Source organism: Apodemus sylvaticus, chromosome 11 (genome assembly GCF_947179515.1).
Source record: "Apodemus sylvaticus chromosome 11, mApoSyl1.1, whole genome shotgun sequence".
Classification (NCBI taxonomy): Eukaryota; Metazoa; Chordata; class Mammalia; order Rodentia; family Muridae; genus Apodemus; species Apodemus sylvaticus.
In genome coordinates this window covers 10,995,930-11,013,240 of record NC_067482.1, presented here as the reverse complement: position 1 = coordinate 11,013,240, position 17,311 = coordinate 10,995,930, and the positions used below count along the sequence as shown (strand labels likewise).

Below are 17,311 nucleotides of genomic sequence, written 5' to 3'. Positions count from 1 at the left end.
ACAAGGGAGCAGAGATGATTTAATAAAGGGTGTACAAATTGGACATGTTTATAGAGCAGATGCCATGCCTGGGTATACTTTTATTTTAATACAAAGCTAGAGTGAATATTTTCTTTTAAAAATTAATCTTGTTTTACAGAGGAGTAGGAAAATCTAACACAAACGGTAAAGAGATTTTGAAAAGATTTTATTTACTATTTTAAAGTGGGGGGTATGAGGAGTGTGCCCCTGATAAGGAGGCCAGAAAAGGGTGCCAGATTCCCTGGAGCGGGACTTAGAGGTGGTTATGGGCTGCTGACATGGGTGCTTGGAACTGAACTCATGGCTTCTGCAAGAGTGGTTTGTGTTCTCAACCATCCCAGCCCCTAAAAGAATGCTGGCAAATGTTTTAAGAATATACTAGGTAGCAAGAAAGATATAGACTTGGGAGACTGGTATGAAGCTTAAAGAACTTTTCATCTAGAACAGTGTTTCTCAACCTTCCTAATGTTGTGACTCTTTAATACAGTTCCTCATGTTGTGGTGACCCCCAACCATAAAATTATTTTCGTTGCTACTTCATGACTGTAATTTTGCACTGTTATGAACCATAAGGTAAATATTTGACATTCAGGGTATCTGATTTGCAATCCTTGTGGGGGTCAGGACTCAAGCCTGAGAACTACTGATCTAGACTGATACACATGGACACCCCAACACATACCCCCAAGCTTATCCCCTAGCTTGGTAGCTTAGAAAAAAGCTCCAGGAGAAGAGAAAACTAGGATGAAATTCTGCTTTTCAGTTCAGAGAACGCCATACAATCTGTTGTGCCTTGCCAACTGTCCCCGGCGCTCTGCGCCTGAAGCTGTGTGTGTGCCAGAAGGACGCCTCCTTATTACAGAGAATGGACCAATCAACCTCAGTGGAAGGAAAAGCCAAATTACATCAGTTTGCTTGCGCGTCCCACCTCAATCTGCCCAGTGTGTTTGGAGGATCCTCAGCAGGGAGGGGAGACAGGATAAGTAAGGCTGGAGGTCTCCATACTTACGGTCACTGGTCACTTGTTTTCAAAACACCCCAAAACAAAGCATGGCAACTCCTCAGTGAGAACATGGGGGACAATAGAATAAGGATCACTTTAAATGGTGGGGCACTTGTCAATCTGAATAGTGTGCTTATATATCATTTTATAATGAGAATAAAAACTGGTAAAAAGTATGGGGTGCAAGGAGGAGATACATTGGATTTTAAGACAGTGTTTCTCAACCTTGAATTGAAGGCAACCCAGAGAGTGACAAAGTATCACAAGCACTTTACTGTGTATGAAGTTCCAAATAAGTCTTTCTTGTGTCTCCCTCTCTGCTGTCTCTCTCCCTCCCGCCATTTCTTTCTCTTTTTTCCCCTGTGATAAAGTGACTTTATTAAATTGACTTAAACATACTGTAGGTCAAATAATATTTCTGAAGATAACAATTATGGACTTTAAAGCGTGACATAAAATTAGTAGCTTCAAAAGTGTTAGTTGTATTCCCCAGCAATAGCATGATAAAATAATTCGGCTATGTAGACATATAGAACTCTAGGTCTAGCTGGAAATTGGGAAATCATTTAGTCCATTCGTTTCTTTCTAATTCACCCTGTGGGGAAAGCTTGGCTTCACAAGGCTGAACACATGGTTTTGTGGCAAGGGAGATCATGAATTCATACAGCAGGACCGGCAGCTTAGGATTTATTTATTTATTGTTTTTACTCATTCTGCAGCTGCAGTTAAAGAGAACAAATAGCAACCAAGTGCCTCCTTTACCGTTCAGGCTGCGGACGTTCTCCTAATTCCTCAGTGAAAAATACCAGCAGAGTGTGGGGGAGGGGGGCGGGGGGGGTGGCTTGAGGGTAATGTATGTGTTTAGCATACACAGAACTCCAGATTCCATCCTGCTTCCCAGCACATGCATGCAGAAACGTCGGCGTTTCAATCTGAGAGGAATAAAACCCTAGAGATGTTTTCATTTTGTGAAAGTGAATACATTAGCATATTCAAAGGCTTACAATAATAAGATCCTCACATTTATATGTGGGCCATCAAACTGCAGCCACAAGTGATATTTTCTGTCTGTAGATTATAAGCAAGATGAAGACGTCCTGAAAATTCTAGGACTTGCCAAAGATTGATTTAAAAACTGTAAATCTTAAAGGTTCAAAGAGCCACATTTGAATATTTATTCAAATTAGAGGGGATGTCAAGGAAGTTATCAGGGGTATAAGAGCTATTAATGGGGAATGCCAAATCACCATGAGATGATTCTGAATTGTGGGTCTGTGCAAACCAATGGACTCCTCAAGTAAATTGAGGTTTCAGAGCTTAGAGAATCATTAGAGGGAAACTATATTTTAAACAAATATGCAGTATTAGTGAAAAGTAAAATAGAATAGGGGTGACTTACAATAAATCACACCCTGACAAACACTGATGTAATTTGAAGATACTTTAAATAAAAAACAAACAAACAAAAAAATCTAAAACTACCAAACATTGTAATATCAGAGTCAACTGCTCTCCTGGTCTTGGATGCTGTGGTTCACAACCTGCCATCTTAAGAGAGCCCTTTATTCATCACTGGCTGCAGAAAGGTTTTAAGGAGTCAGGATATGGCTTCTATGAGGGAGCTGTTTAGACATTAGCAGGCCTTAAGGACTCTGGGGCTGGACCCCTGCCTCGTGGTGCACAGCCTGTAAAGCCAAGGACTAAAGCTGCAGAACTTCAATTATTTTTAAATGACCTGAGTCATTTCTCTGCCCCTGGAGATGTGACCTCCTGACCTGCCCAGAAAGCCATTCACACTATCTCAAACAGGATCCAGAAACCTCAAACCTTGTAAGATTGCCAGCTAGCAGGATCCTAGGCGACCCATTGCCCTTCCTGTAAGATGGAACCCAAGAGAGCTTGTCAGTCTGGACAGGAAAACACCCCTCAGGAAAGCTGTCTGTTCTCAGAACATAAGAAATAATCATAGAGCATAACTACACAGGCAGAAGCCACTATCTGCTCTCACAGTGACACGAGACGCTCTGCTCTGCGATGGTCCCTTTGGCCACTGCACAGTCTTATGCTTTTATGTCCCACTTCAATAAATGTTTCTATCTTTTATACTATACTTTGTTTCTTGTGAATTCCTTTAATAGAGTTGTAAGGATTGAGGACCTAGGTAACGCCAGGTCAAGATCCTGCCACAGTTCCTACTAAATGCATCCCTTTTATAGCGCCGTAAAGTAAAAACTTATGCCAGTGATGTTTAATAATGGGTTAAGCTGTATCATTCTCTTCTATGAATCTACAAGAATTATATCCTACTCTATTTACAAATTGAAAGCCAAAAATATTCAATTCCCTCACAATCCGGGATAATAATAATAATAATAATAATAAAACAGTGGATGAAAAACTGTTTCTGTGACTGAAAGATGTGGGTTTTATAGCTTCTAAAATAACTTTGCTCCTTTTTGACATGAATCTACAGTATCAAGAAAAGCATATTAAGACCTATTTAGGCAACTATAACTAGCAAACTATACAAAGAAAAACTGCACCCCGAAACACCCAAAAGTTGAAAGCCTATAAGTGAGCATAGCACTCTCCTGAGGGAACCTGGTCATGGTCATCTCATACACCAGTGGCCTGTATGTCAGCTTGATACCAGATACAGTCAGTTGGGAAAGGGGAAACTCAACTGAGAAATTCTCTCCATCAGATTAGCCTATGGAAAGTCAGTAGGCGGCCCTCCTCCACGGCCTCTGCATCAGCACCTGCCTCCGCGTTGCTGCCTTGCATCCCCTGGATGATAGACTACAAGCTGTAACATGAAATAAACTCTTTCCTCCCCAGGTTGCTTTTGACCATGGTATTTATCACAGTGAAAGAAACCCGATCTAAGACACCTGGTTATTCTGCACATTTCTGTGTTTACCTGGGCAACAAAGAAAATGAGTACCTGTGTTTCTTAATGTCGTTGATCCCATTCTTCAGATTCCCCAGCCTTTCTGTTGGGTTTTGCCTGAAGAAGTTTATAATAATAATAATACGTGAGTGGCTTTAGATGAAAGAACAGTGCTTGTGTTTAAATTCATTCGCTCAGTCCCTTTCATCAGATCCAACTGTAGGCCAGCGATTTCACCTTAGGGAGAAAACAAGGCCCTTCCATGGAGGAGCCACAGCTGATATCTGGACTCATTTATCCACTCTTTACACAAACTATGGATAGACTTCGAATAAATTCTAGTTTGCAGACTTAGTTACAGACTCTGCTAAAAAATGGGGAAATGTGCTTCATTTACATCTAAGATGCAATCTTAGAAGTGTGTAGGGAATTTGCAATTCTCAAACTAGGTTTGATGTTCTAGATTTGCTAACTTTAAACCCTTTAAAAACATCTCCAAAGGTGGGGCAAGGGGAACAGCAGTGCATTGGAGTTTTAAGCAAAACAAAGCTGTGTAAGTCTCCAATATATACCTGAAAAATGTTTTCAATAGTAAGCCAAAGGCTGAAATAACTTAAAAGAAGACAAGAAAAGTATAATTTCTTAAAGACGATTAAGAGGCTGGAGGGATAGCTTCCCAGTTAGTAAGAACATTGACTGTTCTTCAGAGGACCCAAGTTCAAGTCCCAGCACTCACAGTGCAGCTCACAATTGTCTCTAACCCCAGCCCCAGGAGACACCGTGTCCTCTTTTGACTTCTGTAGATATGCACATGGTATATAGACATACATGCAAGTAAAATATCCATATATATAAAATGAAAATAAATAAAATCTTTTCTTGAAAGCTGCTTTAAAAAACATAAAGGAAAGAAGAAGAAACTTAGAGAGCTGGAGACATGGCTCAGTTCAGAGGTTAGGGGAAGTTGCTGCTCTTCCAGAGGACCTGTCCTGGGTCCCCAGCACCCACATGACAGCTCAAACAGTCTATAACTCCAATTCCAGACATGATGACATCTCCGAGCCTCTGAAGGCAGCAGGCATGTACCTGCACGCAAACGTACATGCAAAAACTTTTCAAAACTATTTTTTAACTTAAAAACTTTCTTCAGTTATAACAGCAACATAAGATGTTCAAGTAGTGAATGCACAAGCCTAATTGTGAAGCATCTACACATTGCACAGGGAACGGAAGCCTTGACATTTCCTCCCCCTGAGAGGTGTCTCCCACGGTCACTCTCACCTGCAAAGCCTCCGGATCAAATCCTCAGGGCGCCTTGTTATCTTTCTGGGAAAGTCCATTTTCTCAATTCCTTTGAGAATCAAATTGTAGGTCATCATTTGGTCTATTCCAGAAAAGGGAGGGCTGGAGAAGACGCAAAATAAGACACACTTCAGCCGGAGTCTGGGAGGCTCCTAGAACAGACTCCTCTTTTCCTACTTCTCTTTCTACTATGTTCTGTTCTCCAATCCTCTCCTCCCTCCTTAGTTACTTTACAACAAATTAGGGTATATTGTGGAAAGCCTTCAACCAATTTCCCATCACTTGAATGATACACACAGGTAATGTCAAGCAGTGATAATCCCTAAAATGAAGATTAAAGGGAGAGAAAGAGAGGGTTGGTGTGATTTCCGTCTCTCTCTCTCTCTCTCTCTCTCTCTCTCTCTCTCTCTCTCTGTGTGTGTGTGTGTGTGTGTGTGTGTGTGAGAGAGAGAGAGAGAGAGAGAGAGAGAGAGAGAAGACAAGTAGAAAAAGCCTCCTTTCTACGCTGACAAAGGAGAAGTCTGAGTGGACAAAGGGAGCAGATGAGACAGAGTTGTCTTGTTTGTAGTCACTGAGTTCTGAGACAGGAAGTGCAAAGGAATGAATGTGTCAGGAGTGGGCAGGAGTGGGCAGTAGATGCTGGAATGAGTAATCAGCAAGGGACGTTGAGAGATTATGACAGCAGCGTCCTGTGTATCCCGTGGCCTACAGTAAGGATCTGTGCATGGAGCTGAGTCAGGGCTGGAACACAGCAACTCCAGTCATCTGTTTTTTTAACACAAGCAATAAAGTCCAGTGCAGGGCGAGGCTGGCAGTGGGAAGCTGACCTGAAGATTCTGAAACAGACATGGCGCCGTCTAGCTGTGAACTGTACTAATTATGTCCCTTTGTCAGATTTATATCTTGAACCCACACTCTTGAAGTGACAGTATTCTTGAAGTGATGGGATTTTATAAAGCTAATTGGGTTGAGATCTTCTAAGACAGGGTGCTGGCTGGCCATCTTTTTCCTAGTGGGGATCCCATAAGAAGTCTAAAACTAAAAGGGAGTCCTCACCAGACCTCAACTCTTTGCTGAGGCTTCCAGCCTCCCAAACTGCAAGAAATAAATGAGCTTTTTAAAAAAAAAAAAAAAGCAGCCAGCTTATATAATTTTGTTATATAGCTTGGGTTAAGACTAATGATAAAGCTAACATGGTTTGCTAACATTGTGAATGCCGTGGGGAAGAGAGAAAAGGAAGTCAAGAATGACGCTTGGCCACAGTGCCATCAGAATAGAATTATTTTCTCTCTAAGAGAAACAAACTGGGGAAGAGGCAAGTGCTGTTATTTGGGTCTGGGGTATCTCCCAGAGGCGGGATCCCTAAGTTGTGTCACAATGGAGAAGTGATGGAACTTTTGGGAATGAGGCGGGAAGAAAGGCCACTAGAGAGATGATCTTGACTGGAATATTGGGATGCTCAACTCTTCCTCTTTGCATTCTGGCCACCTCAAGTGACAGACCTTCTTTGTCACATGTTCCTGTCATACTGTACCAGGCTCTCTAATCTACAGGGTCAGTGAGCCACAGGCTGGAATGAGGAATCAGGATAAAACTTTTCTTACTCATCAGTGGCCTTGGGTATTTCGTCACAGCAGTGGAAAGACGACTGACTCAGCTGAGGTACAGCTCGTTACAGAGGAGAGGATCACAACAAAGTTCCAGAATCACATGGAACTGACAGACAGGCCATTGGGTTTATGAGCCTAGCATTGAGGAGAAACACTAAGGAAGTATGGTGTGTGCCATCTCACAACGTTTATGGCTGTAGGACTTGAGGATATGACCCAATGGGTGTTAGACAAGAAAAGACCAAGGTCTGATTGGTCCAATGTGAAACTATAAGGAAAATGAGAAAACTCAGAAATGAATACAGAAAAGGACCTATCACTGTAAGATAAGGAGGGAGAAGCAGGTCCTGTAAAGTGCCAAAGAGAATACTTCAAGGAATATCCTGCTGTGTAAAGTGTGGTTGAGCTGTAGCCACCAAAGCGAGGTAACATTTTAATTTGTTATCACACTGGTTGATAAACATTTTTGTGTCTGGTCTAGTTCACCATTTAAGTTTTGAAAATTAAAAATGACCTAACCATTCCTCTGTTGTCTAGCAACTATGTCTATGCTATTTGGAAACCAACTGTCCTCACCTTTGGCACAATAAGATGAAATAATAAAGCCTTAAATCAAAGGTAGTGCATCGAGTTTCTGGGAACCCATGCTTCCCCTGTGAAGAAAGTGAAGCCGGAGGCAAAGCCCTTGGTTTGGCGTCTTCAACACACAGAGCACATTTACAGCTGTGTTATTATTTTCATCGTGTTCTTTCCCTAGCACCCTGAAACACTGGGTCAGGAAATTAAGTGGAGTTTTCTTTTGCCCTGAAAACGTTTGGCAAAACTATCTTCCTGACTTCGTTATGATGGTTCGAGGCCCCCCTAGCAATTCCATGTGGCTGTGCCTTCTCTCCCTCTGCTATTTCCCTAATTTATTTTGCTGTTCTGCATGACATATTTCCCAGGAGATGAAGACTCATGAGTATTTTCCAGAAGCTCCAAGAACCACCGTGCCAGTACCTTTCCCCTAGAAATCTCTAAGATGAGGGAAAAGAAATATTGGAAAAAACACAGCATTCCTCACACCTTAGGCAATTTGGCCTTCTCAGTGACTACCTGGAAAATTCCATGCTTCCATCTAAATCTTAAAGGATGACCATCTGAATGTGGTTATAGATTATGAACAGTGATTCAGATATGATATAGATTTACATCTCTGTTTCCCCAGTGTGTGTGGACAAAGATGTGATCTGTTGGGTGTTTTAACACTTTTTTATTTAATATTGAGGCTCATAGCACTTCAGACAATTAAGAAGAATGCAGCTCAGGGGTAGACAGCGACTTTAGAAAGCGCACAATCCTGTTTAGGACCCTACTGTTGCCAAAAGAAGAAGGTTCGAGAAGATTCTATGAAATTGTTTTTTTTTTTTTTTTTTTTTTTTTTTTGCATGTATGTTGATGTTTACTTCTCCACTAATGGATCCAACTCAGCACTGATTATACAACACTTAGTGCAAATGTCTCTGAAACTAATGTTGAGCACAGTTGACCATTGAAGGTCATAAAGCATGAGTGTGTCACAGAATGTACGTCACAGACGGAGCCGGGAGACCTGGGATCAAGTTACCGATCTCAGGCAGATAGCTTTGCGACCTACTTGTCTCACTTGTAAAATTTAAATCATAAAATAATCAAAAACATTTGAATCATAACATAATAATAAAAATTCCTACCTTATCTTCCTCAAGTGTATTTGAAAACTAAACTAGGTTACGCATATACGTGCTTCATGAGCAGTGAGATATTTTATGAAGGCTATCTCGTATCGCATGCGCACATGTGTATGTATGTGTATGTACATTTGTGGATGAACACGCACTGTACTGTACTGTATTATATAGTTAGAACTTCAGGTTTGTTAAACCCAGCTTTTTATTTCTTTGCAGATGAGAAGCCACTCTTAACTGCGGAAACCCATGCTATGTCTTGGTTCTGCTCATTAGCACCTTGTAAAAGAGTTATCACAGGATTTAATGGTTAAACTCAGCATTGTAGCCTTCTCTTAGCATCTGTGGTTTACTGACATCTGGGAAAGATGGCAGGCTCTAGCTATATTTAGTTTGATTGATCAATGAGTTTTACTGAACTAGGAAAACAGCTTTCACCATTTGTTTAAAAAAGAAAGAAATTCTAACAAGTCCAAAGTTTTCATTGTTTCTATTTCTGGCTCGGAAAACTTTCACATTCTGCCTGTGTTTCTGTAACAATGAAACCTGCCACTTTAGGTAAACTATAAGAATTCTATACTCTTTTGCTTTAGCTTTCTGAATCCTTTGTATTTTAAACTGTTCAAGCCCTGTGTTCAAAGCAAAGCGGTATAAAGAGGAAACACTCTTTAAAACACTCTTTAAAATATTTTTAGGTAGTTACTCTTTAAACTTTGTATTTTTTATCACTAGTGAACTATTTCGCTCTGCAGATGAAGCTGAGTGAAACTGGACTGAAGTGCAGGCCCACACTTACTTGCCCGTTAGGAGCTCATAGACTAGAATTCCCAGGGACCAGAAATCCACACTGAAGTCATGTCCTTTGTTAAGAATGACCTCGGGGGCCACATACTCTGGAGTCCCACAGAATGTCCAGGTTTTCTGCCCAGAACCAATCTTCTTAGCGAATCCAAAGTCAACCTAAGACAGGACATCAAAGAAAACTGACACTGTTACAAAACTTAAGCTGCTTTTAAGTTTCTGCTGATTTGTATGAGCTTTCATACAAGCCCAAACTTTTCCTTCAAAACAACACGTGCGCACACACACACACACACACACACACATCCACACACACACACACATCCACATATGCACACATTTGTGCACACATACCACACACAGGAACACAGATACCATACATACAAGCACATACACAAATATGCATGCCCAGACACATGCACACATATGCACATACATACACCATTTCAGATATTCCTTTGTAGATCAAGTTCTTGAGAAAGGCGCCATCAGATATACCATATTACTCTTGAAGACAATTCAAATTCATTCTTGTGCTCATGGCAAACAGATCTAAAGCATATTTTAATTCACTGGCTTATCTGATGGATTGAAGAGAGAAGAGGAACTAGTAGAAACAGGTACCTGTAAAACTCCACCAGGGATTAAAATAATAGCAGCAACATTGAGAGTTTGGGAAACTCTATTGCTAAGAAAAGAGGCTAAAACCTCTGCCTGTACTAAAGATGCTCTGTTCACAGCATGTACCACTATCTATTTCTGCATCCCAAAGCAAATCTAGCACCATCTTTGCCTACTTTGCTGTGATCTCTGAACACTTGTGATCCCCACTATCGAGGAAGGTAATAGACTATTAAATTACATATTCTGAAAGAGTAGTTAGCACTCACTCCAGCTTAGATTCTGCTCCATGTTTATCATATGGAGTTGACCATGAGAAGCTCAGGGTACTGGGTCAACTTATGCACACATGGTCCATACAACGTCCTGTGATACACAATGGGGAAGAAAGTCTAAACTTACAGTGAGAAGACAAAGCTAACATCTCAGAACGTTGGGGAGGTAGGGTTGGGAGAATGTGGGTGCCACGGGGGGTGGGGGGTGACACAAGATTCTCCTTGACTGGGGGCGAGGAACTCCCCACAGTAAGGAGTCAGGGGTCCCCATCTCTGCCTTTTAGGATGTATCTCTCTGAAGTTTCCAAGATTTTACCAATGCGCTCTATAGAACAGACAAGAGAGGAGTCCATGGCTTCAGTAGCCTCTCACTGAGTGAGGTGGTGTGCATAAGTAAAATCCAGTCCTGTGGAACAACAGCTGGCTTCTCCACACAGGGAAGAAAGCAGTTAGCCAACTGTCTCTAATGTGCACTAATTTCATTCTCAATTTCTTTACCTCCCTCAGGTAACAGGCATAGAAAGTGTTTCTGGGCTTACCATACCCATTTCAATAGCTTCATTGCACATGGGTAATTTCAATAACATATCAATAATCCATGCTAGAAGAAGGAAGAAAGTGAATATCAGAATAAGCCCCACTTTGACAAGCAAGAGCCACAAACCAAAACATCCACCTCATTTGCTTGTTCAAATATTCGTGTTTGAAGCATTTGGTTTCCATTAAAGTCTCTTCGAAACTCTCCCTTTCCTGGAGACTCTTTCATGTTTATCACATAAGTAGCAAAGATTTCATGAGTGAAAACAAAGGAATGCAAATAACATGATTCAAAAATGTCTTTTTTTCTGTTTGCCTTAATCTACGCAGCATGACTCACAAAGATTAAATCTGAAAGATGACTGGGAATATTATAAAATTAAACTCTGTAACCAGCCGAGATGAGAACAGCTACATATTCCTCAGAGAAGACACAATAATGAAAGTCCTAACTAATTTTATAAAGGCTGAAATCTAAGAGGCAAGAAAGCAGTTGTTATAGCTGCAACTATATATATGCATATACAGAAACGTTGTATTTGGTTGGGTTATAACAGCTTCTAGACTGTTTTTTTAATTGCATTTAATTTCCCTTTTAAGAATTACTAGAAGTTCATTGGCTATTTAGGAGAGCTATTCTAATTTTCTAAATAATATACTTTAATTTGAATTGCCAGTATGGTCTTGCAATATTTGCATATTGGCTCAACAAACTGGTAATAATTATATTAAAACTACAAAATTTATAAAATTGTACCCCTTTCTTCATCTACTCGGGTCATACCAACTTTAATCTAAGGCATTTGGCCAGAATAAATTGGCATTCAGAGCTACCCAAAGTTGTGTCACTAATGTAGATTTTCTATGTCAAGTTCTGTGCATTTTCTATAAGAAGCAACCTCCCCCACCCCTATCCCCCACCTCAGTTCCATGGCTGCATCAAGGAGCCTTTCCCCTCTCCTCTTGGCCACCGAACGGATGTTCCACTTTCTTTTATTCAGAGACACTCAGTTAACACCATTTTCTACCAGGTACCAGGTCACACACAAAGCCTTAGCTCTAAGTTTGCATCAAAAAGAAAAGAAAAATAATGGTCATGGAAATGTATCGTGATGATGATATATTGTCACATGATAAGACATTCTGTAGAGAAGAAAACAGAAGACTTAAAAGTTCAGAGAACAAGATGAGAGAACAAGCACTATAAATAAGGGCCAGAAAACGACACTTCAGTGAGGTACACTTGAGCAGATTTGAACAGGTATCTGAATGAAATAAGAGAGGAATTCCATAAATATCTAAGAAAGAGGGTCCTGCCTGAGGAAGAAACTGCACAAATGCCTGAGAGGGAAATGCTGGTGGTCAGTTCAAATCCTGCCAAGATCAGTGTGGCTCTACTGTAGCAGGCATGGGAGGCAGAAAGGGCATGCAGGTCTGCATGGGATTGAAAAGCATAAAAAGACCTTTGGAAGAAAAGGTATGATTTATATTCTCAAGAGATCATGGAAAGAAACAAGTTGAGACCCTCTTCCTTTGTTTTCAAATTCTGCAAGAAAAAAAAACTAGTCTTTTGGGGATCTCTAGAAAAGCTATACACAGTTTTATTTTAACTGTCTTAATTAAATTTTCACTACTAAGGATGGATGACATTGAGCTGAGAGGTTTCAAACATATTTATAATGGATGAAATAAACTAGAAGGATTTGAGATACTTCCAAACCTGGAGCTGAGGCTGTATCATTCAGAAAAAAAAAGAAAAATCACCATGTGACTTCTTAGAACTGGTATCCATTAACAATGACCTTTCTTCCCCCATACGTTTCTCTTTGGGTTAGTAACATTTCTCAGATATTGGTTCAGTCACATAAAAAATGGGCACAAAGTGACTAGTCTAATTAAGACAGATGACTCATGGAGACATAACATTTCAAAAAAGTATTTATGTGGCATGTTTAGGGCCCTGTCTTTACCTCAGGCTAGACGAGGTAAAATGGAATCCCTGTCTTTCTGCCAACTCCCGCAATTGATTTAACATCCTTCTTTAATGGACAGCAATGGTGCTTTCCCCTAAGAGACGGGGGAGAGGCTGAGGTAGGAATAGAAGAGTCTTTTATGAAACATCTCCTACTCCACGGGGTGGAGGGATTCACAGAAACAGAGTGCTGAGTTGGGCAAGAGAAAGGGAGGGACTTGACTCATGAGGATAAACTAGGAAAATCCCTTGAGACTCATCTTCCAGTATCATCTCCTTGAAGGTTACCCTGAATCATGGGTCTATTTCTCCCCTTCCACATTCTTTACTACCAATTATACCTCACATACCTTTGGGTAGCAGATTCTAACTAGACCACAAAACCCATGTCCTGGAGAAGAGTCCTCATATATCCATTTTGTAGTCGACTATATTTGGTACGTTGCAGGTGTTAAAATTGTTCTTATTGTGGGGGGAGGAAAGGAGATCAGTCAATCTAAATAAGATAAATTTTGGTAAGAAAAGATACCATGAACACTTACATGATGTGTGACTCCATCCAAAGCCCAAAGATAATTCTTTTGAGACAGGTAAATTGAGGCAGAAGATATATCAAAGGAGAAGCAGCTGGTATGCTCCTCATATTGACGGGACAAGCTCAGTACCCTCTAGCCAATAAGTTAATCATGCTGTGTCAGTAGATAACAGAGTCAATGATTATTTTCCCATTTTACTTGAGGAAACTCTTGATACATAAAATAATGTGATGCAAACACAAGAGAATCAGAGGCCCCTGTGTCATCCCAGTTCAGAAGCTAGAAGAGAACAGAGATGGAAGTCCTGCCCTGTGTGTTCTTGCCCGTTGCCGAGCAACCACCCATGCTTAGGCACACATCTACCAACTGTCCCCATTCATTTCTATCAACTGTCCCCATTCATTTCTACCTTTACCACATATCTGATATCACAAATATAACACTGCTTCTAGGTTTTAATCTTCAGATCAACATTATCATACCTGTTTGGGACAACATGATTTTTCTTTCCATTCATTCAAGCCCATAATGGTGCATTTGTACAATGAAGTCTGTTTACATTGTGGTTCATTTGTACTACTTATATTGTAACACCGTTTAAATAATAAGCTGTTACTCTCTGTGAGGATAAAACCCCTACTGCTCCAACTTGAACTTTCTCTGCTGAAATATTTGAGCTATAATCTGCTCACATAACCAAGGACACAACTTCTTCCTACTTGATTTCCTTGTGTGGCCTCATAAAAACCTTGGCTATTCTGGCTACTTGAGTATCCTGTCAGAAATTTCTAGCATCAGCTAGCCAAGTACCATGAAAAGGTCTGGTGGCAATTTTATTAGAAGGACATCTGTAGATCAGCTGACAGAGTACCTCAAGAATGAGAAGTCTTCCAGGTTTTAAACATGATGCATCTGTTTGAGTTGGGATACGTAAGGCTAGATACTACAAAACTAGATTCCGGAAGATATTAAGGTTTCAACTATACATTCATTAATTCTTACTCACATAATGGCTTTCTCAAGAGGTAAGTGAATCATCTTGAAGTCCTGGTTCAGGGACACAGACTTCAAATTTTATGGCTCTGCCAACCCTAGTTGTCTGTCTTCGTTGACAATCCAGAAAAAAGTACAGCAACCCACATCACAAGACATTTGTAAGCCATATCTGCTAGTGGTGTGCTCAGCATTGCTACGATTTCACAAGCTACAACCATGCCACTTGGTCACGATGACCCAGGGAGAGGGCTGAGAAGTTGTGTAGCCTTGCCCAAAAGAGGGCATAAACCAGCCTGTCTATTCATTTAGCTCTTTTAACTGTCTTTCTATAAAACTTTGCAAATTTCCCAGTAAAGTTGTGAAGCACTTTATTACACTCGATCCTAGACACACATTTTCATTTTTTGTAAATGGCATTTGTATCCCTAGTGACTCTCCTTCTGGTTATTTTAAAACACATTGTGTACCAAGACATCCTGAAACCATACTGTACATCCTCCATTGCTTTTTATAAAATTTGGATGCTTATATAAAGAATCAAACAATCCAATAAGTTTTGTTGTGACTTTTTAAAAACAAAAAACATCAATTTTATATATGTGAGTACACTGTAGATATCTTTCAGACACACCAGAAGAGGGCATCAGATCCCATTACAGATGGTTGTGAGCCACCATGTGGTTGCTGGGAATTGAACTGAGAACCTCTGAAAGAGCAGTCTGTGCTCTTAACTGCAGAGCTGTCTCTCCAGCCCTTGTGACTTTTTAGTGTGTCTTTTAAATATATTTACATCTTACTGCCTTAGGTAGAACATTCAGTAAAATAATGAATAGAAGTGTGCACACCAATGATTTTAAAACTTTTCATTTAAATATTCTTTCACAGGATATACTTTGATTGCACCCTTTCCATCTCACAACTCCAGATCTTCCCTACTTCCCTACCCACTGGACTTCACATTCTCCCTGTCTCTGTCCCTCCCTCCCTCTCTGCTCCACTCTCTCCCTTTCTCCTTCTCAATTAAACAAACAAACAAACTTCAAAGGAAAAGAAATGAAACAAAGCAAAAACCACAGCACACGCAAGGAAGCAAGAAGTCTGTTTCACATAGGCCAAGTACTCCGGGCACAGAGCCCTGGTTTGTGGCTGATGCACACTGTGACTCTCTGGAGAAGTCAATTGCAAATGGATTCTGGGGATGGGGGTGGGGTGAGGTGGGGATGGGGGTATTTGTGTCTACCCACCCTCAGTGTGATAGTGGGGGGGGGCTGGGGCTTTGTGTTCACCTCCCCTTCTCAGTGCAGTGGAGGTGGGGGTGGGGTAGGGTGGGGTGGGGGTGGGGCTTTCTGACCACACTCCCTCTCAGTGCTGGGATTTTTGTCTGGTTTGAACCTGTGCAGGTCTTGTGTGTGTTGATACACTTTCTGTGAGTTCACAACTTATATCACTGATCTTCGAAGGCAATACTTTTAATGCTTTAACCACAGTATATATATATATATTCACTCCAGGTTTTGTTAGGCACCTTTTACTGGAATAATAAAATAGATTATTTTTTTTCTAGTTCTCTTAAGAGATCTTTGACCTATATGAATGGAGAAATCTATTAAGGAAGTGTGTTTTTGCTGGTGCTTTTAAATTCGGCATTAAATTGTTTCTACCTTAGTTTGTTAAGTGTGATTTTTGAAATGTTTTTCTTTTTTCTCTTTGTTTTAAGCCTTTGTTTTCCTCGGATCAGTCAGTGAAATGAAAAGGATGGTACAGAGTTCCCTCATAAACTTCTGTCCCCTGCATGCTCAGCCCCCTCACAACACCACACACAGAGCGGGACAGCTTGTGCAGCCACTGGCATTGGACAAGTCGCAATTCCCAAATGTCCCCTCTTTACATGGGAGTTCACACATTGATGTATGTTTTGTAGGCTTGGAAAAATACATAATTGCACGTGTCTATCATTACATAAAGTATTGAGTCATTTTACTATCCCCAACTATCCGTACTCATGCCTCTCCCATATCCTACATCTTAGCAGCTACTAATCTCTCCACTGTCTCCAATAATTTTTCCTTTCGCAAAATGTCTTACAGCTGAAATAAAGCAGCATGAAGCATTTCAGCATGGCTTTATTTTGCTTGCAAATAGCATTTAAAGCTACAGGAAGTCCTTTCATGAGCTAAGAACTCTTGATTTGACTTAAGAGTTGAATAGTTTTCCATTAAAAAAAAATCCAGGTTAAACTGGATTTACCATAGCTTATTCACAGTTCAGCACTATGATAAAGCCATAAACACTGAATGATATCTTGGTTGCTTCCAAGAGTCAGCAATTATGATAACGTTATAAACATTTATGTCCAGGTCTTTAGGTAATCACAGTTTCTATCTCCTTCCAGTAAGTACAGAGAATATAATTGTGTGATTGGTCCCTGTATGTTAAGTTTGTTAAGAAACTAACAATATCTTTCACTGATGCTGTACTGTTTATACTCTCCAGCATTGAATGAGAATTCCTGACCACCCAGATTCTCCGACACCCGGGTCCTCTATGTGCTACACTTGAGCCACTGTACCATGCACGTGGTGGTGGTGGTGGTGGTGGTGGTGGTGGTGGTGGTGGTGGTGATGGTGGTGGTGGTGGTGGTGGTGGTGGTGGTCGGGGTGCCGTTTTAGTATTTAACTCCCCAATGATCTATGATTTTGTATTTCTCATATACCTCTTTCCCATCCCTGATTTTCTGTGGTAAACTCTCCATAGTTGTCATTAGCCTATTGTCAATCAAGTTATTATTTTGTTTTAAGTATTTTTGTAGATTTTTTTAACAATGATCCCTTATCAGATATATCTCTTAAATATGTTTTTCTCTGGACCTTGGCCTTGTTTTAACAGACCAGTTCCTTTTAATTTTAGTGAAGTCTAGCTTACCAATTATTTCTCTTATAGATCATAGCCTTTCATATATGTTTAAGAAGTCTTCACCTTTCTCAAACCCATCCAGATGTTATCTTATGTAATTTTCTAGGAGTCCTATGAGTTATTATATA

At 40.4% G+C, this 17,311-nt stretch overlaps 1 protein-coding gene across 1 annotated transcript in view; it reads right to left on the bottom strand.

The window, feature by feature from the left end:
- Window positions 1-17,311, bottom strand: part of Prkg2 (protein kinase cGMP-dependent 2) — a 93,671-nt gene that overhangs the window by 6,175 nt on the left and 70,185 nt on the right. The window contains exons 14-16 of the mRNA XM_052198536.1: window positions 9,329-9,492; window positions 5,196-5,318; window positions 3,969-4,031 (exon numbers count right to left, since the gene is read on the bottom strand). Coding sequence (XP_052054496.1) covers window positions 3,969-4,031; window positions 5,196-5,318; window positions 9,329-9,492 — 350 coding nt within the window. The remainder of the gene's footprint in view (window positions 1-3,968; window positions 4,032-5,195; window positions 5,319-9,328; window positions 9,493-17,311) is intronic.